Source organism: Macaca fascicularis, chromosome 1 (assembly GCF_037993035.2).
Source record: "Macaca fascicularis isolate 582-1 chromosome 1, T2T-MFA8v1.1".
In the NCBI taxonomy this organism is placed as follows: Eukaryota; Metazoa; Chordata; class Mammalia; order Primates; family Cercopithecidae; genus Macaca; species Macaca fascicularis.
Window position 1 is genome coordinate 156666772 of NC_088375.1, and position 27106 is coordinate 156693877.

Consider the following 27106-nt stretch of genomic DNA (forward strand, 5'->3'; position numbering starts at 1 on the left):
TCTTCCAGTTAATCGAGTCGGTTAGTGAAGCTTATGCATTTGTCACGTAGTTCTCGTGTCATGGTTTTCATCTCTTATCAGTTCTTTTAAGGTCTTCTCTGCATTGATTATTCTAGTTATCCATTCATCCATTCTTTTTTCAAAGTTTTTAGTTTCTTTGCGCTGGTTACGTAGTTCCTCCTTTAGCTCTGGGAAGTTTGATCTCTGGGATATAATCTCCTGGTGTACGGTTTGCTAAGACCCTTGGTAAAGCGCAGTATTAGGGTGGGAGTTACCCGATTTTCCAGGTGTTGTGTGTCTCAATTTCCCTTGGCTAGGAAAAGGAATTCCCTTCCCCCTTTCGCTTCCCAGATGAGGCGATGCCTCGCCCTGCTTCAGCTCTCGCTGGTCGGGCTGCACCCGCGGACCAGCATCAACTGTCCGACACACCCCAGTGAGATGAACTTGGTACCTCAGTTGAAAATGCAGAAATCACCCTTCTGTGTCGCTCATGCTGGGAGCTGGAGGCTGGAGCTGTTCCTATTCGGTCATCTTGGGTGCCACACCCATTTATTGTTTAATTAATTTTGTTTCTTTGTTTTGAAGATGATGGGACAACACCTGAGAGGATAGCACAAATAACAGGACCTCCAGACCGATGTCAACATGCTGCAGAAATTATTACAGACCTTCTTCGAAGTGTTCAGGTTTGATAGAAAGTTAACATTTTCATTTTTTGTTTTTATGGAAAAATATTTTCCTTCATGAAATCTGAAGTTTCCTCTATATCAGAGTCTGCTTGATGATGCTTTATTAATGGAGAAAGTTTAAATTGTTTTAAGGTAAAGATCTTGGAGCAGGAAGAACTACTACCTTAAGTGCTACCTTATTTACTCTTTAATTTAAAAAAATGTTATTACTTATGATTATTTGGGCCAGTTCATCTCTACATTTATGGTTCAGGTATTTGAGAGCTGGGAAAAATAGACATAATAATTTTATCATGAAAAAAAGTATTTCTGTGCTGATTTTTTTCCTTCTTGTCTATTCCTCTCTATAGGCTGGTAATCCTGGTGGACCTGGACCTGGTGGTCGAGGAAGAGGTAGAGGTCAAGGCAACTGGAACATGGGACCACCTGGTGGACTACAGGAATTTAATTTTATTGTGCCAACTGGGAAAACTGGATTAATAATAGGAAAAGGCAATGTATTTTAAACTCTTAATGTTTAACACATTATTCATTTTTCTGGACACTATTTCTGTTGCTGTTGTAAACAAGTGGCAATGCTTTTTCTCTGGCTGTGTTTTAGTAGAAACGCATTCTTATGTTAATACGTAACAAGTAAAACATAAATGAAGGATCTAATGTATATTTATAAAAAGAGCAGGATTTTAATCTTACTAGCTTCTAGAGAAAGTGAACTAAGATAATTATTAGCATAAGAAAGGTCTTTTGACCCAAAAAGTTGTTTGAGTGTTTTTGTTTGTGCATTTTGGTTTTTCCCGACTCATATTTTAAAAATTTGAATGTTTATAAGTGTATTAGTTTATATTTATACTGCTTTTAAAAGCAGTTTATTCAAATATTTTATTATAATCACATTAAGGTTAAGTTTAAACATACTAAGTAAATGTAAATGTATTTTAAGAGAAGCATGAAATGCTTCCTAAAATTTGATTTAAAGTGTAGAATATTAAATGAAAAATCTTAATACAATACTGTCAAGTAGAATACTGACTGACCAAACCATGTTTTTAATGGCCCATTTAATTGTGACCATTTTCTTCTAAATAGCTTCTAGTATACCCTTGAAACCTTTAGAGAAATTACTGTCTTTTATTTTAGGAGGTGAAACCATAAAAAGCATAAGCCAACAGTCTGGTGCAAGAATAGAGCTTCAGAGAAATCCTCCACCAAATGCAGATCCTAATATGAAGTTATTTACAATTCGTGGCACTCCACAACAGATAGATTATGCTCGGCAACTCATAGAAGAAAAGATTGGTGTGAGTATACTTTAAACTTTTAATTTATAGTGTAGACCCTTAGATTGTAGTTAAATTAAGACGTTTATTCGAATACATCAAAGGAAAACATATAATTACTAGTCTGTATTTATAGATTTCATGATACCTATAATAGATACAATGTGAAGATTTTCCAGCAATGAAAATAACCTAATTAAATGTGCAGTTACAGGTTTTGAGAACAACCTTACGTTTGAATGTGGATAGATAGGAGGGTGCAGGCATCATATTAGTGTTATTGTAGGATTGTGGAACATACTTGAAGGACACAGTTAATGGGAATTCATTATTTATTAAGATTTTACTATACTGAACCCCAGCAAGGCAAACAAGATAAATCAGATGCATCTTCCGCTCTGCAGTAGAAATTCGTAAATCCTAGCTTTTGGACTGGCTCACAAATCATCTGGGGGTTTTAAAATGTAGACTATTTGGGTGCTTCCAACTCCTACACATAATATACAGAGACAGACCTGACTCAAAATGTCTGGGATAGGGCCCAGCATCTGATTTTACACAGATGTTTGGGTTTTTTTCTCCAGAAAAGTTTTCTGTTAGAACAAAAAGTATAAAAAGCTTTGACTGCTTTTTTGTAAATGAGGCAGATGGTGTCTTACTGGAGTTTTTAACACAAAGTGTGCAGGGAGCATCTTAAATTATTAATCAGAATTTCCTAGGAAAAATTAGTTTTGGTGTTTGCCATGCTGTGAATGGAGTGCATGCAAAACAAGGTTGACGCTGTTTTCTGTGTACTTGGGAAGACAAAAATAGATGTACTAAAGATGCTTAAGGAACATCTTATAAAATGTACACAAACATTGTAAGTTCTGTTGTATGGATAGTTTAATTGTTCAAAAAATGAAGATGTTTGTGGAGTAATGATAGGAGGTTGATGCCATAGCAAAAAAAAATGAATAGCACATCTTGGTTTTTGATTTTACAGTATTAGCCTTACATGCATGGATCAGGATTTCTGTTGGATTCATGGTAAAACAAGATAGATTGTTTTAGAGAAGCAATTTGGTGTGGTGATTAAGAGCACGGACTCTTTTCTCTGAATCATTTACTGGGTCTGTGACCTTGGAGAAGTTGCTCAGGCTTTTCTGTGCCTTGGTTTCCTCCTATAAAATGAGGATAATTGTATCTATTTCATAGAGTTGTAGGGATTAAATGAACGTTCACCTGTGTGTCACTTAAAAGAATGCCTGGCACATAGCCCTAAAAAATGTTGCTACTTTTTCAGTATTATTTTTACTATTTGGAAAGAATAGATAATGGATAATAAAGTGAGAGATGACAGCAATTGGAGACTTAAAGAGACAAGTTAATAAAAATAACTTTAAAGGTCATGAAGTTTAGTTTCCCTATTTTGCAGTGAGAAATTTACAACAAAATATAGTGTTACCATTTTGTCCAGCATGTCGCCTGGTTGTGTTAACTACTCAGAAGGAGCATTTTAGGACAGTTAAGTGTAATGTCTTTGTTGGCTTAACAAAACAGAAATCAGTTAAGCATTATTAATTATGATGTGGCATGCATGCATGATAAGGATATAAAATATCCTGATTTATTGAAGGACTTAAAAAGGGAATGTTTGTGCTGTTTAGAATTATGATACATGAAAGGCCAAAAAGGATATAAATTATTGATCTGAATGGGGTTTCAGTGACAGAAATAGGTTGTGAGGTGGAGTTTGGTTTAATAGTGAACCAACTAGCTGTTAACATTATCAATGAAGTGTTCAGAAGACAATTGATGATATAGGACCCAAGCAGTTTGGGAATATATTGTCAAGATGGTTGTCTTATGTTAGGCAAGTAGATGTAGAGAGAAGAGCTGAAGATAAAGACCTGATTTCTGTGATTAAGATGAAAAAAGATAGTAAAAGAAAGAATTATAAAAGGAAAGGGATCTACTGCTGTCGCAGACAAGCTAAAGAAAATTTAATTGCTAATTTTAATTTAATTTAAATTGCATTTAATTGCTACCGCTATTGATTTTAGTAAATTTCACATGTCTCCTTATTATGGCAGATAAAATAGTTTTTGCAAAATGAATGAGGAAAGGAAGGAAAACCTAAAATTTGTTGTTTGTGACTATAAGAGGGTAGAAATGGAAGATTATTTGTCCATAGAGTTGGTTTGCTGATTTTTCTATGTCTTCCTTTTTTTTTTGTAGGGCCCAGTAAATCCTTTAGGGCCACCTGTACCCCATGGGCCCCATGGCGTCCCAGGCCCCCATGGACCTCCTGGGCCTCCAGGGCCTGGAACTCCAATGGGACCATATAACCCTGCACCTTATAATCCTGGACCACCAGGCCCAGCTCCTCAGTAAGTATTGGGTTTAGTTCTGGGCTTTCCCCCAAAGATTCTAGTTTTTGGACTACATTTTTATACTGAATTTTCTTCTCAGTGGTCCTCCAGCCCCATACGCTCCCCAGGGATGGGGAAATGCATATCCACACTGGCAGCAGCAGGCTCCTCCTGATCCAGGTAAAAAGATGCTTATCATTTGTGTGTTAGCTGTATTGTTTTTCACTCGTGTTACATTATTAAATTTTCTAGTGTTGATTCTACATTTGTATGCCTCACCTTCACTCACTCTACTCTTTCAACAGCGTTAGGCACTGCCTCTACCCCAGTGTATATAGAACTGACATGAATATGATCTCTGCTTTTATGAAATTCCTTTCAGCTTGCATTTGGCTTTCTTATGAGTCGATATAGCAGAATGATAAAAACTAAAAGCTGCAGGAAAGAGCACAGTGTCATAGATTTTGGATACCAGTGCTATCAAATATGTAGTGTGTTAATTGTGACATTATCTATGAAAAAATAGTTTTTACTTATTTAGAAAATTATGGGATGGGGCCGGGCACTGAGGCTCACGTCTGTAATCCCACCTGTTCAGAAGTCGAGGCTGAGGCTTGAGACCAGCCTAGGCAACATGGCAAGACCCATCTCTAAAAAAATTTGTTTTAAATTAGCCAGCCAGGGTGGTATGTGTCTGTATTTCTAGCTGCTCAGAAGGCTGAGGGGGGGTGGGGGGATTGCTTGAGGCTAGAAGTTCTAGATTGTATTGAGCTGTGGGCGCACCACTGCACTCCCCTGGGCAACAGAATGGGACCCCATCTCTTAAAATATATATATATATGTATATATAAAACAGTCTTACAGAGTGTTAAGTATTTGGGCATTAAACTCCCAAATTGTCAAATAAGATACCGGTTCTAGTACTCCTCATAATGACAACTTCATGTGAGTAAAAATCAGGCCTGTATTTAATAACTGCATGCTAAAACCCAAATACATTTAATTATTTTCTATATTCAGATCTGTATTTTCGATATGTATCTATTATATCCTGTACTATTCTGGCGTCTTTCCATACCCTGTAGTTTGCTTTCCATCTTGGTCAAAGAGTCATTCTTTGAAACCAGTTAACATTTATTTATGATCTTTTTTTTTCACCTGCTACCTACCTTTTAGGCCTCTTTCACCAGAGTAGTTTCAAGGAAAATATACTCAATTATGGATTACTTTCTACACATAATATATTTATCCCAAAAAAACTTGAAGTAATTTATGTAAATGAAATTACTTGGTTAATTTCATAGGAAGTGTGCTGTTTGGAATATGATGACACAGCATGATAGTTACCAAATAATCACAACTTCCATTAATTCAAGGAATGACTTGAGTTGTGCTAGGATATAGGTATGCAAAGTTGGGGTTGTATTCTATAGCAAAAGAATGCACTCCCAGCATACCAACACTGATAGAAGGGCTCACAAGGTACAGAATATAATACTGTAAACACGAATTTTTGGAGAATGAAAGGGCTTTGCTTTTCCTCTTGTTGGCTAATTGGGATGGTATAATTAAGTAATGAGATTGAAGAGTTTGAGTAGGTTAAGAGACAGATTCATACTGGGTAACTTGGATCTGCCAGGATTGTATTTTTGAGCACTACTGGGTGGTTAGCATGATTGAGAAAAAATGATGGGAATAAGAAGTGGAAGTGGTCTTTGTATCACATGTTGAGTTTCCCACTTGGAGTAGTAGTGAAGTCACTACTATAAAAGCTGGTCAGTGAATGTGGTTGCAGCATGGCCTTTGGGCAAGAAGTAACCCATTTAAAACCAGCTGGTTGGCCCCACTCAGATTTATCAAAGGGTTACTGGGTCTCTGGGGTGGATATTGCTTATATTAGACTTAGAATGACGTAACGTTTTAATGTATGAACTAAAATATTTCTTTAAAAAGAGTGGTCTGTTACGGATTTATGTAGTGGTCAAGAATTTAGACTTCAGAGTCAAATAGACCTAGATCAGTCCTAGTCCTACAGTTTACTAATGGTGAGATGTCAGGCAAGTTTTTGAACTCCTCTAAGCCTGTTTTCTTATCTATAAATTGATCAATGAATGAATCTTGGGTTGAGTGAATATTTAGTAAATTCTTAGTACATACTAGTTATTTGTGAGACTGGTACTTCAGTATGGTTTACACGTTTGGGTGTAGAAATAACACTTCCTAAAGTCTGTTTTATCTCAAATTCTCTGTCCAGGCATAGTGTAAAGTGAAATACCTAGATTTCTTGATTAATATACAGATAATAGCCGGGCGCCATGGCTAACACCTGTAATCCTAGTACTTTGGGAGACTGAGGCGGGCGGTTCACTTGAGGTCAGGAGTTGGAGACCAGCCTAGCCAACATGGCGAAAACCTGTCTCTACTAAAAATACAAAAATTAGCTGGGTGTGGTGGCGGGTGCCTGTAATGCCAGCTACTTGGGAGGCTAAGACAGGAGAATTGCTTGAGAATCGCTCCACTGCATTCCAGCCTGGGCAACAGAGTGAGACACTTCATCTCAAAAAAAAATAATAAATACCGATAATGACACTATTGAGATATGTAAACATCCAGGATACAAAAGCAGTACATTGGGCAATTGAGAAAAGCTTGGAGGGTGTCCTAAAAACACCTTACAATTATATTACCTTGTAGTTTTCTTTTTCTACAAATTCTCACTCCTTTTTCTCAAACTTGACTAACCTTTGTTAAGCAGCTGAGAATTGCTACTGTTCAGAATGAAAGCATAATAGAAAATTTAAAAGTTTTAATTGTATGATATTCCTAGTATAAAGGACAGAATCAAGTTTTTTTGTGGTTTCTAGAAGATTGAGAGGTCTCAAACTGTTTGCACTTCAGTTGATGTGGGAGATGAGTGAGGGTCAGTCAAGTGTAGAGGAAACATAGCTAAAAGCTGAGACATGGGCATAGTGATTTCTGAAAAGTACAAGCACTGTGTTGTGGCTGGAGCTTGGGTGTTAAAGAGATACAAATGAAGGGAGAGGTGAGGCTGAAATGGAAAGGATAAGCCAGGGGATTCAGACTGTTAAAGATGTTGAATGATAGGCTGTACTTAAGCTTTGACCATCCTGAAGATTCTAGAGAATGAAGAATTTCAAGTAGGATGACATCAAGTTTATAACATTCAATGTGAAATAGGATGAAATGTGGCTAATCTTTTTTTTAAGATTTTTATATTTTCTCTTCATTGAAAATAAGGACAAAGTTCATTGTTCTAAAATAATTGTTTCTTTCTTATGCAGGTTAGCCCCTAGAAATGTTTTTCTTAAGTCATCTTCCAGATAGAGCTGTTTGTGCTTGAGGCGAAACCAATTTAGAAAAAAACAAGGGCACAGGATGGTTTGAGACAGAGCATTGGATTTGGAGCCAAAAGACCTTTATTCATATCCCAGTTATGCAACTCAGTAGTTTTTAACCTGGGAAAGTCACTTGGTCTCTGAGCCTTGGTTTTCTTTAATAAAAGCTGATGGTAACAACAAAAATAATAGAAAATATAAAAGTTTTCATGTACTTTTTTTTAATGTTCTAGTTAATTTTGGGAGCTGTATATTTGCCAGAGAGCTGGGGGGGTGTGTGTGTGTGCACGCGCGCGCTCGTGTGAGAATTACAGACTTCAACATGCAAACCTTGAACTTTCATTTATTCTAGCTAAGGCAGGAACGGATCCAAATTCAGCAGCTTGGGCTGCTTATTATGCTCACTATTATCAACAGCAAGCACAGCCACCACCAGCAGCCCCTGCAGGTGCACCAACTACAACTCAAACTAATGGACAAGGTAACTAAAGAACTTATATGTGAAAGTCAAAACTTGTGCTTGGAATTATATATGAAGTACATCACTGTATAATACCTAAAATTTCTAACATTATTTAATTATAATTTAAGCAGACTTTTCCTTTTTTAAATTGTTACCTGGAAATAGTTTCAAACTTTCATAAAAGTTATAAGAATACCAGGAGCCACCCATATAACCAGCTGTTAATGTTTTATCCCTTGTTTACTCTAATACCGTCTATATCATACAAGTGTATGGGTGTGTATTTATTTTAAATATCCATTATAATTAGTTCTGAAGGAAACTAATTATATCCAGTATAATTAGTTCTGAAAGAAATCATTTAAGACTAAACTATAGACACAATGTCCTGTTGGGTACTTCTTCAAAAATATATAACCATCATACAGCCCTCCAAATCAGTAAGTCAACATTAATATATTAAGCTCTTTATATCATTATGGATTTCTGATTTTTGCAGTGGGTTATATTTTTTGAATATTTTTATAATTTTGATAATCAGACTATCCTAGATTTGGCCAGTCAGGGAGTATATTCAGGGTGGTGCCTATATCCTTTTGAAATATCTGTCGTTATTTTAAGCACTTCCATACTGTCTGGCACAGTGAGATTGTTATTTTGTGTTTTATGGGCTCCAACCCTTAAGTCAGCTATTTCTTCAAGGAGCTCTGATTCCTTTTAGTAGAGTATGGTAGTTAGAAACGAGGCTTGACTATGCTTGTTGCTACTGAGGTGTAATTGCTTCTAACTTCTTTCAGCAGACAGAACTAGGAAATATATTTACATACATGCATACCTACATACACATGCCAAAAAACACATAAACATTGATATGTGTATATATTTTTTAAAACTATGTTCATATTACGACATTCATTTCAGCATTTTGGGGTTTTCAAGCCTTTTCCTTTTCTGTACTTGTTTACAAATGGTGAGAAACCTGGTATCCTCAGTGTATCTCCTTATTTTACATACATTTACTTATATGTTCGACATAACCAGTCTTCCAAACAGGTTGGTTTTCTTTTCTGTCCACCACCTCTGTACCCCCAGTACCTTCTATCTTTGGCACCAGTAGGGATGCCACCACCACATAGTACCTTCCTCCTACCCCTCACTGTCACATTGCAGGCCCCTGCCAGCTCCTGCACCCAAGGAAACAGCTAAAATTGCCTTTTAAAAACTTTAATTCTGTTTTTCTGTTTTGTTTTGTTTTGTTTTGCTTGATCAAGGAGATCAGCAGAATCCAGCCCCAGCTGGACAGGTTGATTATACCAAGGCTTGGGAAGAGTACTACAAGAAAATGGGTATGTTTTATACATTTCTTGAAAATACATACTTAATTAAATTGAAACACAAGGTATTCTCTTCAGAAAGAGAATAATTGAATAAAATCACTGGACTCGTAAACATACCAAGACAGTTGCAAATTATAGTTTTTAAATTTGTGGTTATATAGCAAGGAAATATTTTTCTTTCTAATTGCATTTGTCAACCAGTTATTAATTGAAACTAGAAATTTCCTCACTGGCACATACAGTATTAACATTACTATACTTTTGACAATGACAGTTATATATATTAGTCTGAGTGACATAAGGTTAAATTTTAATGTGTCAGGTGAAAATGGATTGTGTGTGATACCATTATTTTTGCTGCAAGATAAGCAGGTAAGAAGTAATCTGTAGTGAGGGAAAGTAACTAAGTGATGGAACCAGAATCTGGCTTCCAAGAGGGTCTGAGTCCCAAGCTTGTCTCCCAAATTTGTCTCTTTAGGGACCATTTGGAACCTGGTACTATACTTCTGGACAAATCACTATGTTTCAACTGCTTTTGCTCTTTAAAAATTATTACATACCACAGCTAGATGTCACAAACGAAAACTAAATTGGTAAGCTTGGTTATCCTTCACTAGCAGAAAAAGAATCTATAGGTGGTAGTTTTGTCATAAGAGATCGGTCTACTTGGGATTCTCAGTGTAAGTTTCAATGTTTTCTTTGCCAAAGAATGTTTCTCATTCTCCGCAGAAAGAAAAATTTCCAGAAGGGTGATGATTTTAATCTTCTAGGTGTAAAATTATATATACTTGATGGTAAAGATGTTCTGCACAACTGGTTTCTTTTTAAAGAAAGAAAAAAATTGTTTTTCCTCATAGAGTGGCTTCCTAGGAGAGTCATATTCCATCTATTTCTGAGACTATAACAGATTAATATATGTTTTTGTGACGTAGCTTAGGCAGATCTACAGTAGCTGAAATTCCGCAAAAAGAAACTTTTAACTTAAAAACAGCATACTCTGATTAAGGTTGGTTACATAATATATTTTCTGAACAGGGATCTTTTTTAGAATGAATAGGGATGCTATTAATCATGTCCTGCCGGGCGCGGTGGCTCACGCCTGTAATCCCAGCACTTTGGGAGGCCGAGGCGGGCGGATCACAAGGTCAGGAGATGGAGACCATCCTGGCTAACACGGTGAAACCCCGTCTCTACTAAAAATACAAAAAAATTAACCGGGCGCGATGGCGGGCGCCTGTAGTCCCAGCTACTCAGGAGCCTGAGGCAGGAGAATGGCGGGATCCCGGGAGGCGGAGCTTGCAGTGAGCCGAGATCGCGCCATTGCACTCCAGCCTGGGGGACACAGCGAGACTCCGTCTCAAAAAAAAATAATCATGTCCTGACAACATTGTGGTCAGGACCTGTAATCAACTTAACTTCAGTGAAATAGCGTCACCATTTTAAAAGACTTGAGCATGAGCCACATGCAGTAGCACACACTGTAGTCCCAGCTGCTAGAGAGGCTAAGGTAGAAGGATCCCTTGAACACAGGGGATTGAGGCCAGCCTTGGCATCACAGTGAGACCTGATCACATGTTTGGGTTAAAAATCTTCAACTTCTATTTTCTCAATGGGTAATGTTCCCTAGATATGGTCCCTAGTTATTAAGTTATTAAGTAGATAAAAATAAAGGCTTGTTAATGGATTTAGCTAATTACTGAGGAATGAGTTTGACTTCTGTGCTTTATTTTACCTTATTGATTATTTGTAATATGGCCGTTAATACATTTACTGTTTAGTCTTTTATGTTTTACTTTTTTATGTTTTACTCAAAATGAGTGGGTGGGTTGAATTCTGATTTTTATTGTTAAGGGAAGAAATTCTAATTTTCATTGTTAAGGGAAGAAATTGTCTTTATTGTCTTTAATTTTTTTTTTCACCATTTCCCTGCCAGTTAGAGATACTGTGCTATACTGTCTTAAATCCTCTGTAGGAAAACATGGCATAGAAATAATTAAATAATAATACTGCATGACTAAAGAACCTCCTTACCCCACCTTTTCTATCATTTTTCTGTAGTACCACAATAATCACCTGTTAATTTTATTTATTTATTTGAGAGGGAGTCTCACTCTCGCCTAGGCTGGAGTGCAGTGGCATGATCTCAGCTCACTGCAACCTCCGCCTCCCAGGTTCAAGCAATTCTCCTGCCTCAGCCTCCCGAGTAGCTGGGCTTACAGGCGCCCGCTACCACGTCTGGCTAATTTTTTTGTATTTTTAGTAGATACAGGGTTTCATCATGTTGGCCAGGCTGGTCTCAAACTCCTGACTTCAGGTGATCCACCTGCCTCAGCCTGCCAAAGTGTTGGGATTACAGGCGTGAGCCACCACACCCAGCCTCACCTGTTAATTTTATGAGCAAAATAGGTTAGTTGAAAACAGATGTAGGTTAAGTTTTCCAAAATTAGCTTTATATTTTAAAGACAATTCTAAATTCCCCAGGATAACACCAAACTAAGATTTTTTTTTTTTTTTTTTTTTTTTTTTTTTTTTTTTTTTTTTGACATGGAACCTCTGCCTGTCGCCCAGGCTGGAGTGCAGTGGCACAATCTCGGCTCACTGCAGCATCCACCTCTCAGGTTCAAGCAATTCTTCTGCCTCAGCCTCCCAAGTAGAGAAAATCTTGATGAGATTTCAGAGAGTTATAAGGAATGGCAGCAATCTAAAGATGGGTATTTTTAAAGCTAGAATAGAAGGATTTTTTATAAGAGACTCTTAAGAGAACAAGCAGGGTTTCAAAGTAGAAAGGAGTAATTCTTTTTTGGAGAAGTGAAGACATTTGAGAAAAGTTTGACTTAAGGAAGGCCCTTACAATAAGGACTGATGTAGTAGACTCTGAACCCTTAAGAATCTGGTACCTTAAGCCTAAAGGAGGGTAGAGTGAGACTTGTAGGAAAGGTACAAGTATATAGGAAGACAACTGAGTGTGAAAATCTATTCAAGCAAGGCTGACTCTTAGGCTATAATAAAATCTTACAGGCTAACTGTAGAGCAAGTCTTTTATCTTTTGGATGAAAGAAATGTAAGGCTAAACTTTATAGATTATAATTATAAAACTATAATAAATATTAGATAATGTTCTACTGAAGTGTAAACTCAACTGTCTTGAATCAAACAGTAACTAAGCCATGATCACACCACTACCACTGTGTTCCAGCCTAGGTGACAGAGCAAGACCCTGTCTCAAAACAAAATCCAATAACTAAAGAGAATAATAAGGGGAGCAAGGTAAGGCAGTACATGTCTGAAAGGGCAAGGAAAGAGTTCTTTAAAGTCTAAAGTGTTTACTATTAGCTTTCCACAGGGATATAGGAGTTTGCAGACGTTGTAGTTTTTTAAGGGAACATTGATGGAATTTTCTTGATGAATATGCCTGTTTCTACCATCTTACATCTAAAATGAGTAACTCTCACAGTGGGTTTAAAACCTGAAGAATATTGATTGCTACCTTGATCAGGTTTGGTTTCAAGTGTGCAGCTTGTAAGAGAAAACGTGTGGTTTTATTGCTGTTGTTACACGAGAGTATTTGGCAGTTTTTTAAATATTGAAACCTGTTTCAGATTTGCTTGAATTGTGTCTTGTAAGAGGCAAATGTTCCTGTTTGATTAACAGTTCTTTATAGAAGACAGGAAAATATGAGAATTTTTAATAGTCTATGAGAGTTCTCTGTTACCCAAGAAAAGAGGGTTTGTTTCATGCATTTTTAAAGAATCATAAATCTTAAATTCTTTCACTCAGTTGCTTTGATTCTGTCACCTATTTTACAATGGTGATGGACAGGTTTCTGAAACTAGGAAATTGGCCTTGTTGGCAACATCATACAAACATAAAAACAGCTTCCTATACGTCCATGCTCCAGTACTTTTGTCTGTGGTAATTATTTCACAAAGCCAAGTGAGTTACAAACGAAATAAAATAGTGCTTAAGTAAAGCAACTGAATAGGAAAACACATCTCTCTTCTCAATTTTTTATTTAGAAAATTATATACCTTCAGAAATTGGGGAAATTAGGTACCACTCAGCTTCATTCATCATTTTTTTAAAGTTTGCTGTATGTGCTTTATATGTACGTTTTTCTGTATGAACCATTTCAATGTAAGTTGCAGACAAGACAGTTGGCTCTAAAGAAACTCAATGTCTGGACACAGTGATTCACGCCTGTAATCCCAGGACTTTTGGGAGACCAAGGCAGGTGGATCACTTTAGCCCAGGAGTTAAAGACCAGCCTGGACAACGCTGCAAAACCCCATCTCTGCAAAAAAAGAGAAAAATGTCAGCTAGGCATGGTGGGCTTGTAGTCCCAGCTACTCTAGAGGCAGAAGAGGGAGGATCATCTGAGCCGTGGGAGGTCGAGGCTGCAGCGAGCCATGAATGCACCGCTGCACTCCAGCCTGGGTGGCATAGTGAGACCCTGTCTGAAAATAAATACCTTCAATAGTATCACAAAAATACAGACTATATTTAAATTTCCATAGTTGTCAGGAATATGTCTTTCGTCGTCTGTGTGTTTGTTAAATTCAGAGTGCATTCAAAGATTCGTGCATTGCATTTCATTGTTATATTTCTTTAGTCTCTTAATTCAGCAAAGTCATCTCATTTGGAGAAAGACCTGATCGTGAAAGCTGAGTTATGTGTTTCATTGATCTTGTTCTTTATTCCTTGTCACGTTACTTTTAATACCATTGTGTTGTAATTGGAATAAATTATTGATACTTTTAACATCTTACTACTAATCTCTGTGTGTGTGTACATGTACATGTACATACACTTTATAGGTTACTAATCAGGAAAAAGTCTTGGCTAGGTCTTAAAATAATAAAATCTTTAAATCATTGCAATTAAGTGGGTTTTTTTGTTTTTAATTCTGGAATCCAATCAAGATTATGCCTAAATCTTTACCTTCCTTAGCTAAAGCAGTGTGGATTTGGGGTTGATTTTGTTTTTTTACTAATAATGACGCTCTAGAACTAAACATTATGATTAATTATAAGGCAAAAAGAAAATAAAGAGCGTTTTTTTTTTTTTATTTTAGAGTAGTTTCCTGACACTACTAATGAATATTTTAAATAAAACAGGAGTAATTCTGACCCTCTGTGCTTTTGTCTTATGATTGTAATTTAATATTAAAATTTAGGGGGTTTTTTTTAGGTCAACAAGGGCAGACACAAGATTATTCAAAGGCTTGGGAGGAATATTACAAGAAGCAAGGTATTGTTTTTACTGGAAATGAGGTGTTGGACTTTTAATTGTGGTTACAGCAACAAAATTCTTTTTTTTTTCAAAGGTCAAGCAGTTCCTGCTCCGACTGGGGCTCCTCCAGGTGGTCAGCCAGATTATAGTGCAGCCTGGGCTGAGTATTATAGACAACAAGCAGCCTATTATGCCCAGACAAGTCCCCAGGGAATGCCACAGCATCCTCCAGCACCTCAGGTATAATGTAATTGCTAATTTGTTGATTTCTACTCCAGTCTGTTTTCTGCATGTTTACTGTTTGTCTGTTTGGGAGTGTTTGCCTTTTAAATTTTTATCTGGCAAAGTATAACTATTTAAATGAAGTACTACGGTGTATTGTTTGGGTTTTTTTGTTTGTTTTTTATAATGTTTTCCGGCATCTGAGTGCTGAATATTTCTGCAATGCCTTTGATTTTAAAAATAAATTTTCTTCCCCCAGGGATTTGCAAATCATGCAAGAAGCTACCACCATTTATATTAACCAGTTTTTCTTTCTTAAAGGATTCACTCCTGAATTAGCTCCATTTCAAGGATTTTCTTTAACTTTTTGTGTATTTCTTATGTATCTCTTCTGCACAGGGCCAATAATAAGAAGTGGACAATACAGTATTTGCTTCATTGTGTGGGGGAAAAAAACCTTTGTTAAATATATGGATGCAGACGACTTGATGAAGATCTTAATTTTGTTTTTGGTTTAAAATAGTGTTTTTTTTTTGTTTTTTTTTTGTTTTTTTTTTTTTTTGCAAATGTACAAAATATCTATCACTACTGATAGGAGGTTAATATTTCTGTGTAGAAATGAAAATTGGTTTGTTTTTAGTATTTAGTGTAGATGTACACATTCCAGCAAATGTATTTGCAATTATGTGGTTGATGCTTTGTGATATAAATGTACTTTTTCAATGTATACTTTCACTTTTAAAATGCCTGTTTTGTGCTTTACAATAAATGATATGAAACCTCCTGTGTCGGTAAGTTGGATATGTGGGTATTTAAAGGATTCATAATTTCTTAGCAATGATAAATTAAGATACATATACACAAATATATAAGCTTTCCCCATGAAATATTGAGTTTTTAAACACTGGCATGTTTTTCCCCCCTTGCAGTATAGTGGTAGATTGGAGGATCTTTTCCATTTATTGTATTTGGCTCTTTCAGCACAAGTAATCCTGGTATCTTCATTTTTTTTCCTTCTGTTTGATTAAAAACTGCATGTGTGTACAATGATCTTCTGGCATACTTCCATTGCATTAACAGTGAAATTTCCTTTTTATACATGACCACTGTTTCAGACCTGTACTGCTGCTATAACAGTTAACCTTTCTGTTCTTAATTTGATAATACTTGATTTCCAAGACTGTTTCGGCATAACTAATTTTAAACAGTTTTCAGATAGTGAATATGAGTAGTCTAATAAGAACAGTTTTTTTTCCATGTAAAGCAACTCTTTCAATGTATATAATAGTGTGTTTCTTTCTAAATTTAGGATAGAAAAGTGAATAGTGTGCAAAAAGTATAGCTACATTGCATCTGCCATTGAAACATAAATGGGGTATGGAAACGTTCAAGCTTTTTTTTTTTCTTTAAGCAGTATAGATAAGCTTTGTTTTGTAAATGCACAAGTCCAATCATTGAATCAACTTAATTTTTTTATGTACTTGAAGTCATTTTATTACTCTTTAACACTCATGCTGAAGTTCTGATATTTTGTTGAAATCCATTGTTTTACTCTTTGCATATTTGTTGGCTCTTTGCATATTAATATATTAGACTACATGCAAATACAGTCTGTCTTGCCATTGTCTGTTGAAGTGCAGGTTTGATCCAGCCAGTATAGAACTAGCTCTGTAGGGGTGAGGAGGACTGTGCTGTGTATCATCCTTGATTGTGTTCCTTCAAGGAGCATTGCACTGTAAGTACATCAGAATGACAAATTGATGAACTGCAACAGTATCTTTTTGTCAATGTTCCACATAATGCAAATGCCATACTTTGTGTGAATATTATGTTGGAATACAGTGCTGATATCTTGGAAAACCATAACTGCTTCTTAATTTAACATAGAATAATACATAGTTCTGTATTTTTTTTAAAGTGAGCTTAATGGGTAAGTATTTTTTATATGCTTTAGCTATAGCTAAAGAAAACTGATACTTAACAAAGTTGAATAGTATTATTCACTGGTGCTCCTGAAATATTGTTTTTCAGTGTAAAATATGCATATATTCTATATTTAATATGAAAGTCTTGAAATGTATCAGAAGGGGATTTCAGTTTGCAAATAATGAGCAATGTAGCAATTTTAACACATTTCATAAATATATATTTTGTCATTTGTGGGGAGCACCATTTGTTGTTTTGAATATACTTTAAAGGAAGAGGTACAAGGACATAAATGTTGAGATTACCTACAGGATGGAAATAGCAGTACAGTTCATTATAGATATTTTGAAATGTTTTTGATTGTTTTATATAACCTAGAGTGACTTCCCTTACCCTTATTTAGATCTGGATATATAGTTCTAGTTTGAAGTTTAATAGTTAAGGAGTTAGCTATTTGTTATCTTTAAGAGTAGGGTATTGACGTGAGCAATTGCAGTATTTTGCATGATACTGTTTTATAGATGACCTTTTAGGAAAGTGGTGCATTTATTAATTGAACTGAAGAAGTAGTTCAGTTGAATTCAGTATCATAACTCACAAATTGGAGGCTGTTGATTTTGATTCATTTAAGGTTTAAAATCTTTATTAATTGCAAACAGTGCAATTATTTATACTTCACAGTGCCTTCCCAGACCTTCCACCTTAGGTTCTGCTGCAAAAAGCACCAGGTAAGCACAACCTAAGGACATATATAAATAAATATTTCAGTACATTAATGTTGTCCCTGTGAGGTTTTTGTGGTTGTGTATTCAAAGGCAATCTGCTACTGCTTCCCCAAAATGTATTTTGTTATTTTATGCTACCATCTTAGTGGAAAGTCTGTAAGTTGTTAAAGCAACTGTTTACATTTCTGGGTAATGTTTTTTATTTTACTTTTTTTTTTTTTATTAAGACAAGAAAATGATGAGTAGATTGCTGCAGTAATTGATCTACATCCAAATCTTTTTGTATTTTTTCCCCAAATATAGAAGTGTTAAGATTAAGAAAGGACAATTACACAGTTTTCAAGATTTAGGAAATCACTTGTTCAGAAACTTCAACAGCCTTCACAATCTGTTTTATATGATGGACAGAAAATTTCTTTGCCCTCCAAAACTATAATTTCTTTATTTTTTTCTTAAACTATAATAATTCAGTAAGGATATTATGGGTTACAATTTTATTATGTTTTTTTCTGAGACAAAAGTTATATGCTGAAAAAGGAAAAAGTTATAAGGCAGTATGTTTTGATAAAAGGCATGTGCATCAGTGAAATGTTAACTGTACAGCAAATAACCTTTCATAATCTGTAGCAATCAGTATTTTTCTGATTTAATAATATTTTAATAACTGACGCTGCATTTATATAATTTTTTTGCCAGTTTAAAATGTTTGTGTGTTTTTATAGATGATTTTAACTGGTACATATTTTGAGTTAAGATGAATGTATGAAAGCAGCATCTTACCAGTTTTGTTTATTCAATTTCTAAAATGTGCTGATCCTTTTAAAACTCCTGCTTATCTCTGCAACAAAGAAAAATATTCAAAAATACTGCCTTCATTTTCACACACAGTGCTGAAGATGCTGCAAGCACCAAATCATAGCTCATAAAATCAGGTCCTGAGATAGTTACCCATAAAGAGGAATCCTTTGAGTGTATGCCATTGGTGAGCCGATGAGCATGGACCATAGAAGGGCTCAATGTAGAAGGTAAAATTGGCAAATCATAATTGAGAAATATGAAATGTATTCCCATACATAATATGGTATAGGGTGTAATGTACCTGCTTTTGATCACTTTTCATTTTAAAGTGCTATTCACTTGATCTTAAATGTTCCATGAACTGTTAAATTTCTTAAGTTACATAGTTATTACACCACATTTATGTGTATGTTATGTTTTAATAGTCAATGATAGGTATGTAAATATAAAGGGACTCATTGAAACTTGAGAGCCTGTCGAGTTTTGGTTAGTTGTAGATTGCATTTTTATTAAAAAAATATAGATAGATGAATGATAATAGATATTGGGGCACTGTTTCTGTCTCATGAGAATTCTTTTATTCATTACCATAAGCCTTCACTGATAATATAAGCATTATTTTAAATGACGCTGGTCTTAAATCTGAAATAAATGGAAAGCAGAAAAGGTGAGCCAGTTGATTTGAATGCATTGGATATTAGTGTTAGAAACAATGTATAGTTTAGATTGAAATTGAACTGACTTTATTTAGCACTTAAACAAAAATTTGACAATGTTTTTGGTTTTTTTTTAAGACAGCTTAGTGTGGTGATACTTAGAATTCTATGGTTTGATGTTTCTTTTAGAAATGAGAAGTATAGTTTTATTTTTTAATATCAAAAATGGTTTTAATACTAAAACTAGTAATTTAATACTAGTTGTTTATAAACATTGTAAAATATATCTTTTAAACAAATTATCTTAGTAGTTAATTCATAAGGGTGGTTTTGGGTAGGAATAGCAGAGTACCTTCAGAGGGAAAGGGGAGTAATTCAGAAGTGATAGCATTTTATTTGTTTGAATACTCTGCCAGTAAAATCAGCTCTACTTAGAAAGTTATCTGTTGTGTAGAATAATGATGTAGAGTTTACTAATCAGTGAGGATGTCTTGTTTTTATTTTCTGCAAACTCTGCCTCACTTTAAAATGCATTTTAACAATACCTAATTAAAAATAATTTTGGTTCTGAAAATAACCTTATTTTTTGTTGAGTTAGTGACTTCATTTTTCTTGTCACAATATAAGCTTTTGAGGGATTTTTTTAAATTGGTGCTTTTAATAAGCAAATCCCAGGGTTTTATTTTCTTCAGTGATACCCCTCTTAAATGTATTTGCACATATATATATATTTTTTCTTATGCATGCTCGATGCATTTTCGTCCTGAGAAAAATGTTCTCTACAGAAACTACCCGTGTGTAAAAAGAAGATTGGCTTAAAATGGCTACTGTGATGGGAACAGTGTCTTAGGGAGATGCAGCTTGGACTTGAGGTAAATTGAATACTTTACAAACTGTGGTTTAGAGTTTGCTTTAATGACATTGTATGTAAAAGGTCACATGATAGCTGTAATTTTGTATTCATTATGGTTTCCTCAATAAATAAATGTACATTGATGAATATTATAAGGGAGTGCTTTGTGTTTTTTTATACACATATTACTTGGTAAAATTTTCTACTTGACTGGGTTTTTTTTTTAATGCTTACTGTAAGAAAAGATGATTTTTTAAAAGTTCTAATGATAAAGGGGTACCATCTGGTTGCACAAGTATTAAAATACAGAAAGACTTTTAAATACAGAAGTTACTTTATTTGGGTTCACATTGTAAAATAAAATTGTCTTCCAGAAAATTAAAATATAAAACAACTTAATAGAACATAATAGCTAATTATTTACAAACTCATTTTAAAGACTAGAATTTCAAATTGAAGGTTGTTCCACTTTTTCCCTAAGTCTGATACACTTAGATCTTGAAACCTTCAGCTATGTTGAAAGTGTTTTCTCTTCTGTGAACTATTAATACAAAGTTTTTTTATTAAAATATAATTTGCTCAGGCAAGATCACATAAATTTGCTTTATAAATTTAATTATATATTACGTTCGAAAAATAACATGTTTAATATCCTCAACACTCAACACTGTATAGGCAGTCTTTCTTAAAAGTCCCTTAATTTTTGTTTTTCTCCATGCTCCTCCCCTTTTCCTCTAAAAGGAGTGACACTTTTCCCCACCCCGCTTCAATATATCTGCTTCAGAAAGACTTTGAAACAACCACCAAAATGGTATACTACTAAAGAAAAAGTCCACTCAAATTGATAGGTTCCAAATTAATTATCTCAGCTATTTCAGCCTAATTTTAGGTGTAAAAAGCTCAGAAATGCCATTCCTTCATGCAAAATAATGTATTCTACTCAGGGGTGTGTGTGTGTGTTTTTAACATAGTTGCTGTAAACGTCTATGGGAAATACACAGCCTTTATAATAGGTTCTGACAGAATAATTAATCCCCCCCCCCAGTAAGTACATTTTATTGACTGTTACTGCATAATAGGCGATAAATCTGATGCTTATTTGGAAAAGAAGAAGGCATTCTTTAGATGAGCTGTGTTTTGAAGACTGTTACGAAAAGGAATAAGAAGTCAACATAGTGGCACTCCTGGTTTCCTTTTTTGGCCCCACCACAGAAAAGATGGATGTAGTAAGAAAGCTGGAGTGAAAGTAAGTTCCAAGGAGAGGGAAGGGGAGCTAGTAGTCATCAGCTAAAAAAGAGAAGAAGAAAAGTGATTTTAAGGAAAAAAAAAAATTAATAGAATAAAAGATAAAAAGTGATTAATTCTTACTTTCAATGGTAAGAATACAGGTACTAGCTGCAGATCCTTTATTGTTGACTGCTTTACACATATACTCTCCTCCATCTTCTGGGAAAGTTTCTGGTAAGTAAAGGCAGTAAGTTTCTCCCCTTTCAATATATTGATAGTCTTCTCCATCCTGCAATATTTCTCCTTCAAACCACCATGTAATTTCTGGTTTGGGTTCTCCTGTTACTTTAACAGTAAATCTGACTGGCTCACTGTCTACAACTGACGTGTTTTTAAGAGGCTTCTTGAACCATGGAGCTCCTGATCTGGTTTGCTCTTCGTCTTCAGTAGTGGAGCCATTCATGATGCTACCTTCTTCCTCCTCCTCCTCTTCACTTTTCTATATTAAAATAAATGGATTCAGGTTGGCATTTATAATACAGTATTTTCAGGGCAGCGATTTAGTAACAATTTTGAAGTGAAATTTGTTTTTTAAGTAAAGAACATAAAAGTATGCCTACTACAAAGTGTACTTAACAGTACATTCCAGTGACTTGAAAGAAAGCTATTAAAACATTTTTTTAACTCACCTAATTATAAATAAAACTATGGGTTTTAAGAGGGCATCTTTGGAAAATAAAGGATATGTAAGCCTGGTACCTTTTGTAGTGCTGCATCAATTTCCCTTTGTTCAAACTGCATGCGTAGTAACTTTTGTTCTTCAATTCTTCTTTGTTCTTCTTCTTCTCTTGCCTTAGCCATTTGTTCAAATCTAGCTTTCATATTCACTTTGTGAGTAAATGGAGCCTCGCTTTTTCTTGCAGGCCTAACATCAACATCATCTTCCTGCAAGAAAGTGGGCCAAGATTAACAATTGCTTGCCTTCTAAAAACAAAGTTTCTAAAGTTGTTGCTTAGAAGCACAAAATGATTAACATGTTTGTAATGCATATTTTGGCTACACTGCAGGCACTCAGATTTTTTCTGACTCCCCAGTTCAGGAAAAGTGATAGGTATATTTAATGAAGCATTCTCTTAGTTATAGTCTTTTTCTCCAAATGTCACTGGGACATTGGGACAACAATATCACTGGGATCCCAGCCCGTCTGTCCTACCAACTCTGCTTGGTTTTGATAGCACTTAATTGAAAAAGGTCAGAATACTATACATTCTAAATAATTGTTAAAAATACTCCCTTGATTCCCGTAAGTCCATAATTCCCTACTACATAATAGGAGAAAATCTGTTCTTTCTCACTTAATGATTTTCCTTTTTTACCCTTCTTAGAACTACGTCCCTGTGAATTCCACCCAAATAATGTATTAATGGTGAAATGGCAGGGAAAGGGTGTTTACAACTAACAGAGACAACTGTTGAAAGAGGCAATGACTGAAACATGGGGAAATCACTAAGTAAAATACGTTTATGTCATCTGAGGGGTGAGTTGGAAGCCATGGTAATAATCAAGGGAGTGATTTAAGAGCATAGTCTCAACTGTCAAATACTGTGTCTAGGAAAATAATAATTTGGTAATGATAAGGTCTTTTAGAGCAGTTTTGGTGGAGTGGGGTTAATGTGGGTAGTTAATTAATGGTTTCTAAAGTACTTCAGTTGTAGTTGACTTGGTTTCTAACTAGGCATTTGTGGATCTAGTTGGAAATCTCACCATTTATATTTCATAGTACTATGAGGAAATTGCTCCAGGTTGCCACATCCAACTAAAGGGAAATTTGAAACAAGTGCTAGTTTAATTGTCTATATAAGAAAAATCTTGGTTCGGGTGTTTCACTTCAGTTTGAGGTGTTGCACCTCACACCTCATACCTCGTACCTCTCATTTCCGATGAAAGGAGTAGGAGGTTAAAAAAGTTGGATGGTTTTTCTGGCTCTGCATTATATTTTTTATTTGATGTTGGGAAATCATGGGACTGCCTGATGCATCGATTCTTTTTTGTGCCATTATTTACCTTCAGTTGATAAATATAATGCCTGACTGGTTGTTGCTAATGAATGAATGAATGAATAGCTTCTTTTAAAAAAAAATTATACGTGAAAGACTAAGAAAAATACATGTTAAACCATGATTTGCTTACTGTAGTTTTATCTGAACAGACTTCTGAGACTTAAATTTAAAAAGGACCTCTTTGTTCACAGTATACACTTTTTTTGTTGTTTACCAAATGAACCTTTAAGATGGAATATTTCAGCAGGTACAAAAATTGCTATTCTGAGTCCCTCCCCGTTAATAACTTGCCTTTCAGATTTTAGCCTGTTTGTGCAAATTCATAACTATTCATTTAGCTGCCTCAAACCTGCATTTAGAAAATAAATTTGAGTAAGTAAAATAATTTCTCTTGAGCTGAAAATTTATGAGCAGTCCTTCAATCAAGTACAATTGTCAACTTTTCTTGAACTCCTAAAAAGCCAGGTTAAAACATACTTCTGGGAAAGAAATCTAAGAGAGTAATATAAATGGAACTCTGTAGGTACATTCTTTATAGGGCATTGGCGCTCTCAGCCCATGAATGTTAAAGTCAGCAGTTAGGCAGTGTATTTTCCTTGAGATACAATGGGGCATAAGATAATTTTGGAGTAGACTTTATTAGAAACTCTAGAAATTCAAACGTTATATAAGGCATTTAAGTACCAAATGAGGGGTGCATGTTTAAGTGCTACAGGAGCTGAGATGGAATTCTCTGATTAGGTAAGGTTATATAAATGAGTTGAGCCTTGACAGAATATAAACATTTTGAAGACACACTGAACATTGATATTTCTCGCTCTGTCACCCAGGCTGGAGTGCAGTGGCATGATCTTGGCTCACTGCAACCCCCGCCTCCCGGGTTCAAGCTGTTCTCCTGTCTCAGCCTCCTGTGTAGCTGGGATCATAGGCGTCTGCCACCACGTCCAGCTAATTTTTGTATTTTTAGTAGAGACAGTGTTTCGCCATGTTGGCCAGGCTGGTCTCGAACTCCTGACCTCAGGTGATCCGCCCACCTCAGCCTCCCAAAGTGCTGGGAATTACAGGCATAAGCCACCACGCTCAGCTGTTAACCAGTTTTTAAATGCGAGTTCAATCACTTTTAACCCAGAAAGGTATGATAGGAGGGACTTCATTGTCCTCCAGAGGAAACTCCATTCAAGATATTCTGATGGGGTATAAAAGTTCAGCCATGTCCTAATATCATATCCATGTATGCTAGAGTAACAGCAATAAAATAAGAAGTCACCTATCTTATTTTTGTTTTTCTTACCTACATATTTTGTAGGTATAGGTATGACTGCTAAGGTTTCACTACCAGTAACAAAAGGAAGTAAGTGCATGCTGATTGTACTTTTCTTTACCTTCCATGTTACACCTATAAATACTGATCTTTGGCCATTCATCCACTAAATGTTGATGTTCTCCAGGGTTTAATTCACTTTCAACAATTAACTTTCTAAGCAGCTTTATCTACTCGTACTTTCCATTGCTATCCATAAAAGTTAGAATCTGCTTCCCTCTCACCTTAGTTCAGGACCTTTGTTAGACTGCCTTTACCTTATCCAAATATCGCTCAAACTTTACATGCCAAAACTATTCACCCCAACTCCCCAGACCTGATTTCTCTATAGCATCATCTAGTTATCCTGAAGTAATGGTAGCCCCCTCTGTAACCAACTGCCCAAAAAGCAACCTATAACCCTTTTTTGTCTGTTTAACTTCTATCCATACCAGAGTCTAACCTAGTTTTGTTAATTAGGTCTGTTTTTCTCCCTTGGCCCCAACTTCATGCCTGTCTTCCAGTTCATCCTCCATGGTCCCAGAATTCTTGCATAAACCTAAATATTTCATTACTCTGACCTAAAGAGTTGATTATTAACATTGTTTCCCAGATCATAGTTTCTGCAAGATTTAAAAAGACCTTCATTAACCAGCCACAACTTATTTTTACAACCTTGTATCCTATCACTTATTCTGTGAACCTTGCCTTGTAGTCCTTTGAACCTGTTTTCCATTCCCCAAATACATTTTTACAACCTCTGAGTTAATTGAAAGGCTTCTCCTCTATCTGGAATGCCTCTCCTCTTTACTTGTAACTTGTATTCAGCCTTCACACTCACCTTAAATGTCACCTTGGCCCTGTTAAACATATCCTAGGTATATTGACTCCACCCAGTTTGATTCTGTAATAACTTCTATTATAGTACTTACAATAATGAGAATTTTTTTCAGTCATACGTCATTAGACTGAACTTTTTTTTTTTTTTTTTGAGACGGAGTCTCGCTGTATCGCCAGGCTAGAGTGCAGTCTCAGCCTTCTGAGTAGCTGAAACTACAGACCCGTGCCACCACGCCCAGCTAATTTTTGTATTTTTAATAGAGATGGGGTTTCACCATGTTGGCCAGGATGGTCTCAATCTCCTGACCTGGTGATCCACCCGCCTCGGCCTCCCAAAGTGCTGGGATTACAGGTGTGAGCCACCACGCCCGGCCGTAGACTGAACAACTTCAAGGTATGTTATATCCACGTATATATCCCCAAAACAACAGATCCAACATGTTAAAAATGTTCAAAATTTTTTAAATGTTAAAAAATAGAAATGGTGTTTGCTTTTGGCAATGATGAAAAGGTTTATCTACAACTAACCTAGGCCTTAGGCTTGTATGTCACACAAACTTAGGTGCATTTCAAATTGGTTGATGTTTCACAGCATCTCCATTTGTCTCAAATAGCTTATGAGGCCTCTTCCAAACTAGTCTGGTTTCCCATATTGTTACTATATACTCTCACTATTCCTTCCTCTTTCTTCCTCTCCATCACCATCCCCAAGTCCTGCCAGTTTTGACTCCTGCATACTTACTTGTCCTTTCCATCGCAGCCCTAGTTCAAATCCCCAGGCCTTCTCTGACCACCCTTTACAAAACAGTAACACATACTCTTATTTCTCTTACTCTGCTTTATTAATCTTCATAGCTTTCATTTGTTAACCACCTGATAATTGTTTTCCACCCCTCCCGAGCCCCAACCCATGTATTAGATTCTAAACACTATATGAACAGGGACTATAAGTTTAGTTACTGATGTCTTATGTCCAAAGCAGTCCCTGGAACATAGTAGTCATTCAAATTATTTATTTATTTCAGACAGAGTCTCACTCTGTCGCCAAGGCTGGAGTGTGCAGTGGTGCAATCTCGGCTCACTGCAGTCTCCACCTCCCGGGTTCAAGCCATACTCCTGCCTCAGCCTCCCTAGTAGCTGGGATTATAGGCACCCATCATTATGCCAAGCTAATTTTTGTATTTCTGTAGAGACAGGGTTTCACCATGTTGGCCAGGCTGGTCTTGAACTCTTGACCTCAGGTGATCCACCCTCCTCGGCCTCCCAAAGTGCTTGGAATTACAGGCGTGAGCTACCTCGCCTGGCCTCGAATGATTTTTTAATGTATGTATCTAAGACCACATAGCTTCAGCATGATCTAGCTATATAGACAATATCTGACAATATCCATGCTTTGTTGTTTTAGAGACAGGGTCTTGCTCTGACACCCAGGCTGGAGTGCAGTGGTGTAATCACAGTTCACTACAGCCTCAACCACCCAGGCTCAATCAATCCTCCCACCTCAGCCTCCCAAGTAGCTGGAACTACAGGCATACATCACCAAGCTCGGATAATTTTTTTGTGTTTTTTGTACAGATAGGCACCCATCATTATGCCCAGCTAATTTTTATATTTCTGTAGAGACAGGGTTTTGCCATGTTGCCCAGGCTGGCCTTCAAATGACTCAAGTGACACACCCACCTCGGCCTCCCAAAGTGCTGGGACTACAAGTGTGAGCCACTGTGCCCTGCCAATATCCATGTTTTAAGAATCCCTTCACATGGCATCTAAGACTCCATGATCATCTCAATTATG

The 27106-nt window shown here is 36.0% G+C and overlaps 2 protein-coding genes across 24 annotated transcripts in view; one reads left to right on the plus strand and one right to left on the minus strand.

Annotated features, from left to right (window-relative positions):
* Positions 1 to 20037, plus strand: part of FUBP1 (far upstream element binding protein 1) — a 39619-nt gene extending 19582 nt beyond the window's left edge. For 4 of the 16 annotated variants that reach the window (XM_045368451.3, XM_065533336.2, XM_065533342.2 and 1 more), the window contains 9 exons: positions 586 to 686; positions 1040 to 1181; positions 1827 to 1987; positions 4187 to 4338; positions 4421 to 4500; positions 8029 to 8157; positions 9411 to 9485; positions 14800 to 14945; positions 16563 to 18121. In XM_045368451.3, the coding sequence (XP_045224386.1) occupies positions 586 to 686; positions 1040 to 1181; positions 1827 to 1987; positions 4187 to 4338; positions 4421 to 4500; positions 8029 to 8157; positions 9411 to 9485; positions 14800 to 14945; positions 16563 to 16601 (1025 nt within the window). In that variant the 3' untranslated portion in view covers positions 16602 to 18121. Of the gene's footprint in view, positions 1 to 585; positions 687 to 1039; positions 1182 to 1826; positions 1988 to 4186; positions 4339 to 4420; positions 4501 to 8028; positions 8158 to 9410; positions 9486 to 14799; positions 14946 to 15326; positions 15712 to 16562; positions 18443 to 18466 lie in introns of those variants that run through there. The other 12 variants (XM_005542948.4, XM_074003231.1, XM_005542950.4 and 9 more) reach the window with 7 other exon arrangements.
* A 163-nt stretch (positions 20038 to 20200) lies between these two features.
* Positions 20201 to 27106, minus strand: part of NEXN (nexilin F-actin binding protein) — a 53439-nt gene continuing 46533 nt past the window's right edge. For 6 of the 8 annotated variants that reach the window (XM_074003215.1, XM_005542957.4, XM_074003216.1 and 3 more), the window contains 3 exons: positions 21872 to 22057; positions 21254 to 21611; positions 20201 to 21172 (listed from right to left, as the gene is read on the minus strand). In XM_074003215.1, the coding sequence (XP_073859316.1) occupies positions 21159 to 21172; positions 21254 to 21611; positions 21872 to 22057 (558 nt within the window). In that variant the 3' untranslated portion in view covers positions 20201 to 21158. Of the gene's footprint in view, positions 21612 to 21871; positions 22058 to 27106 lie in introns of all 8 variants that reach the window. The other 2 variants (XM_045368462.3, XM_005542955.5) reach the window with 1 other exon arrangement.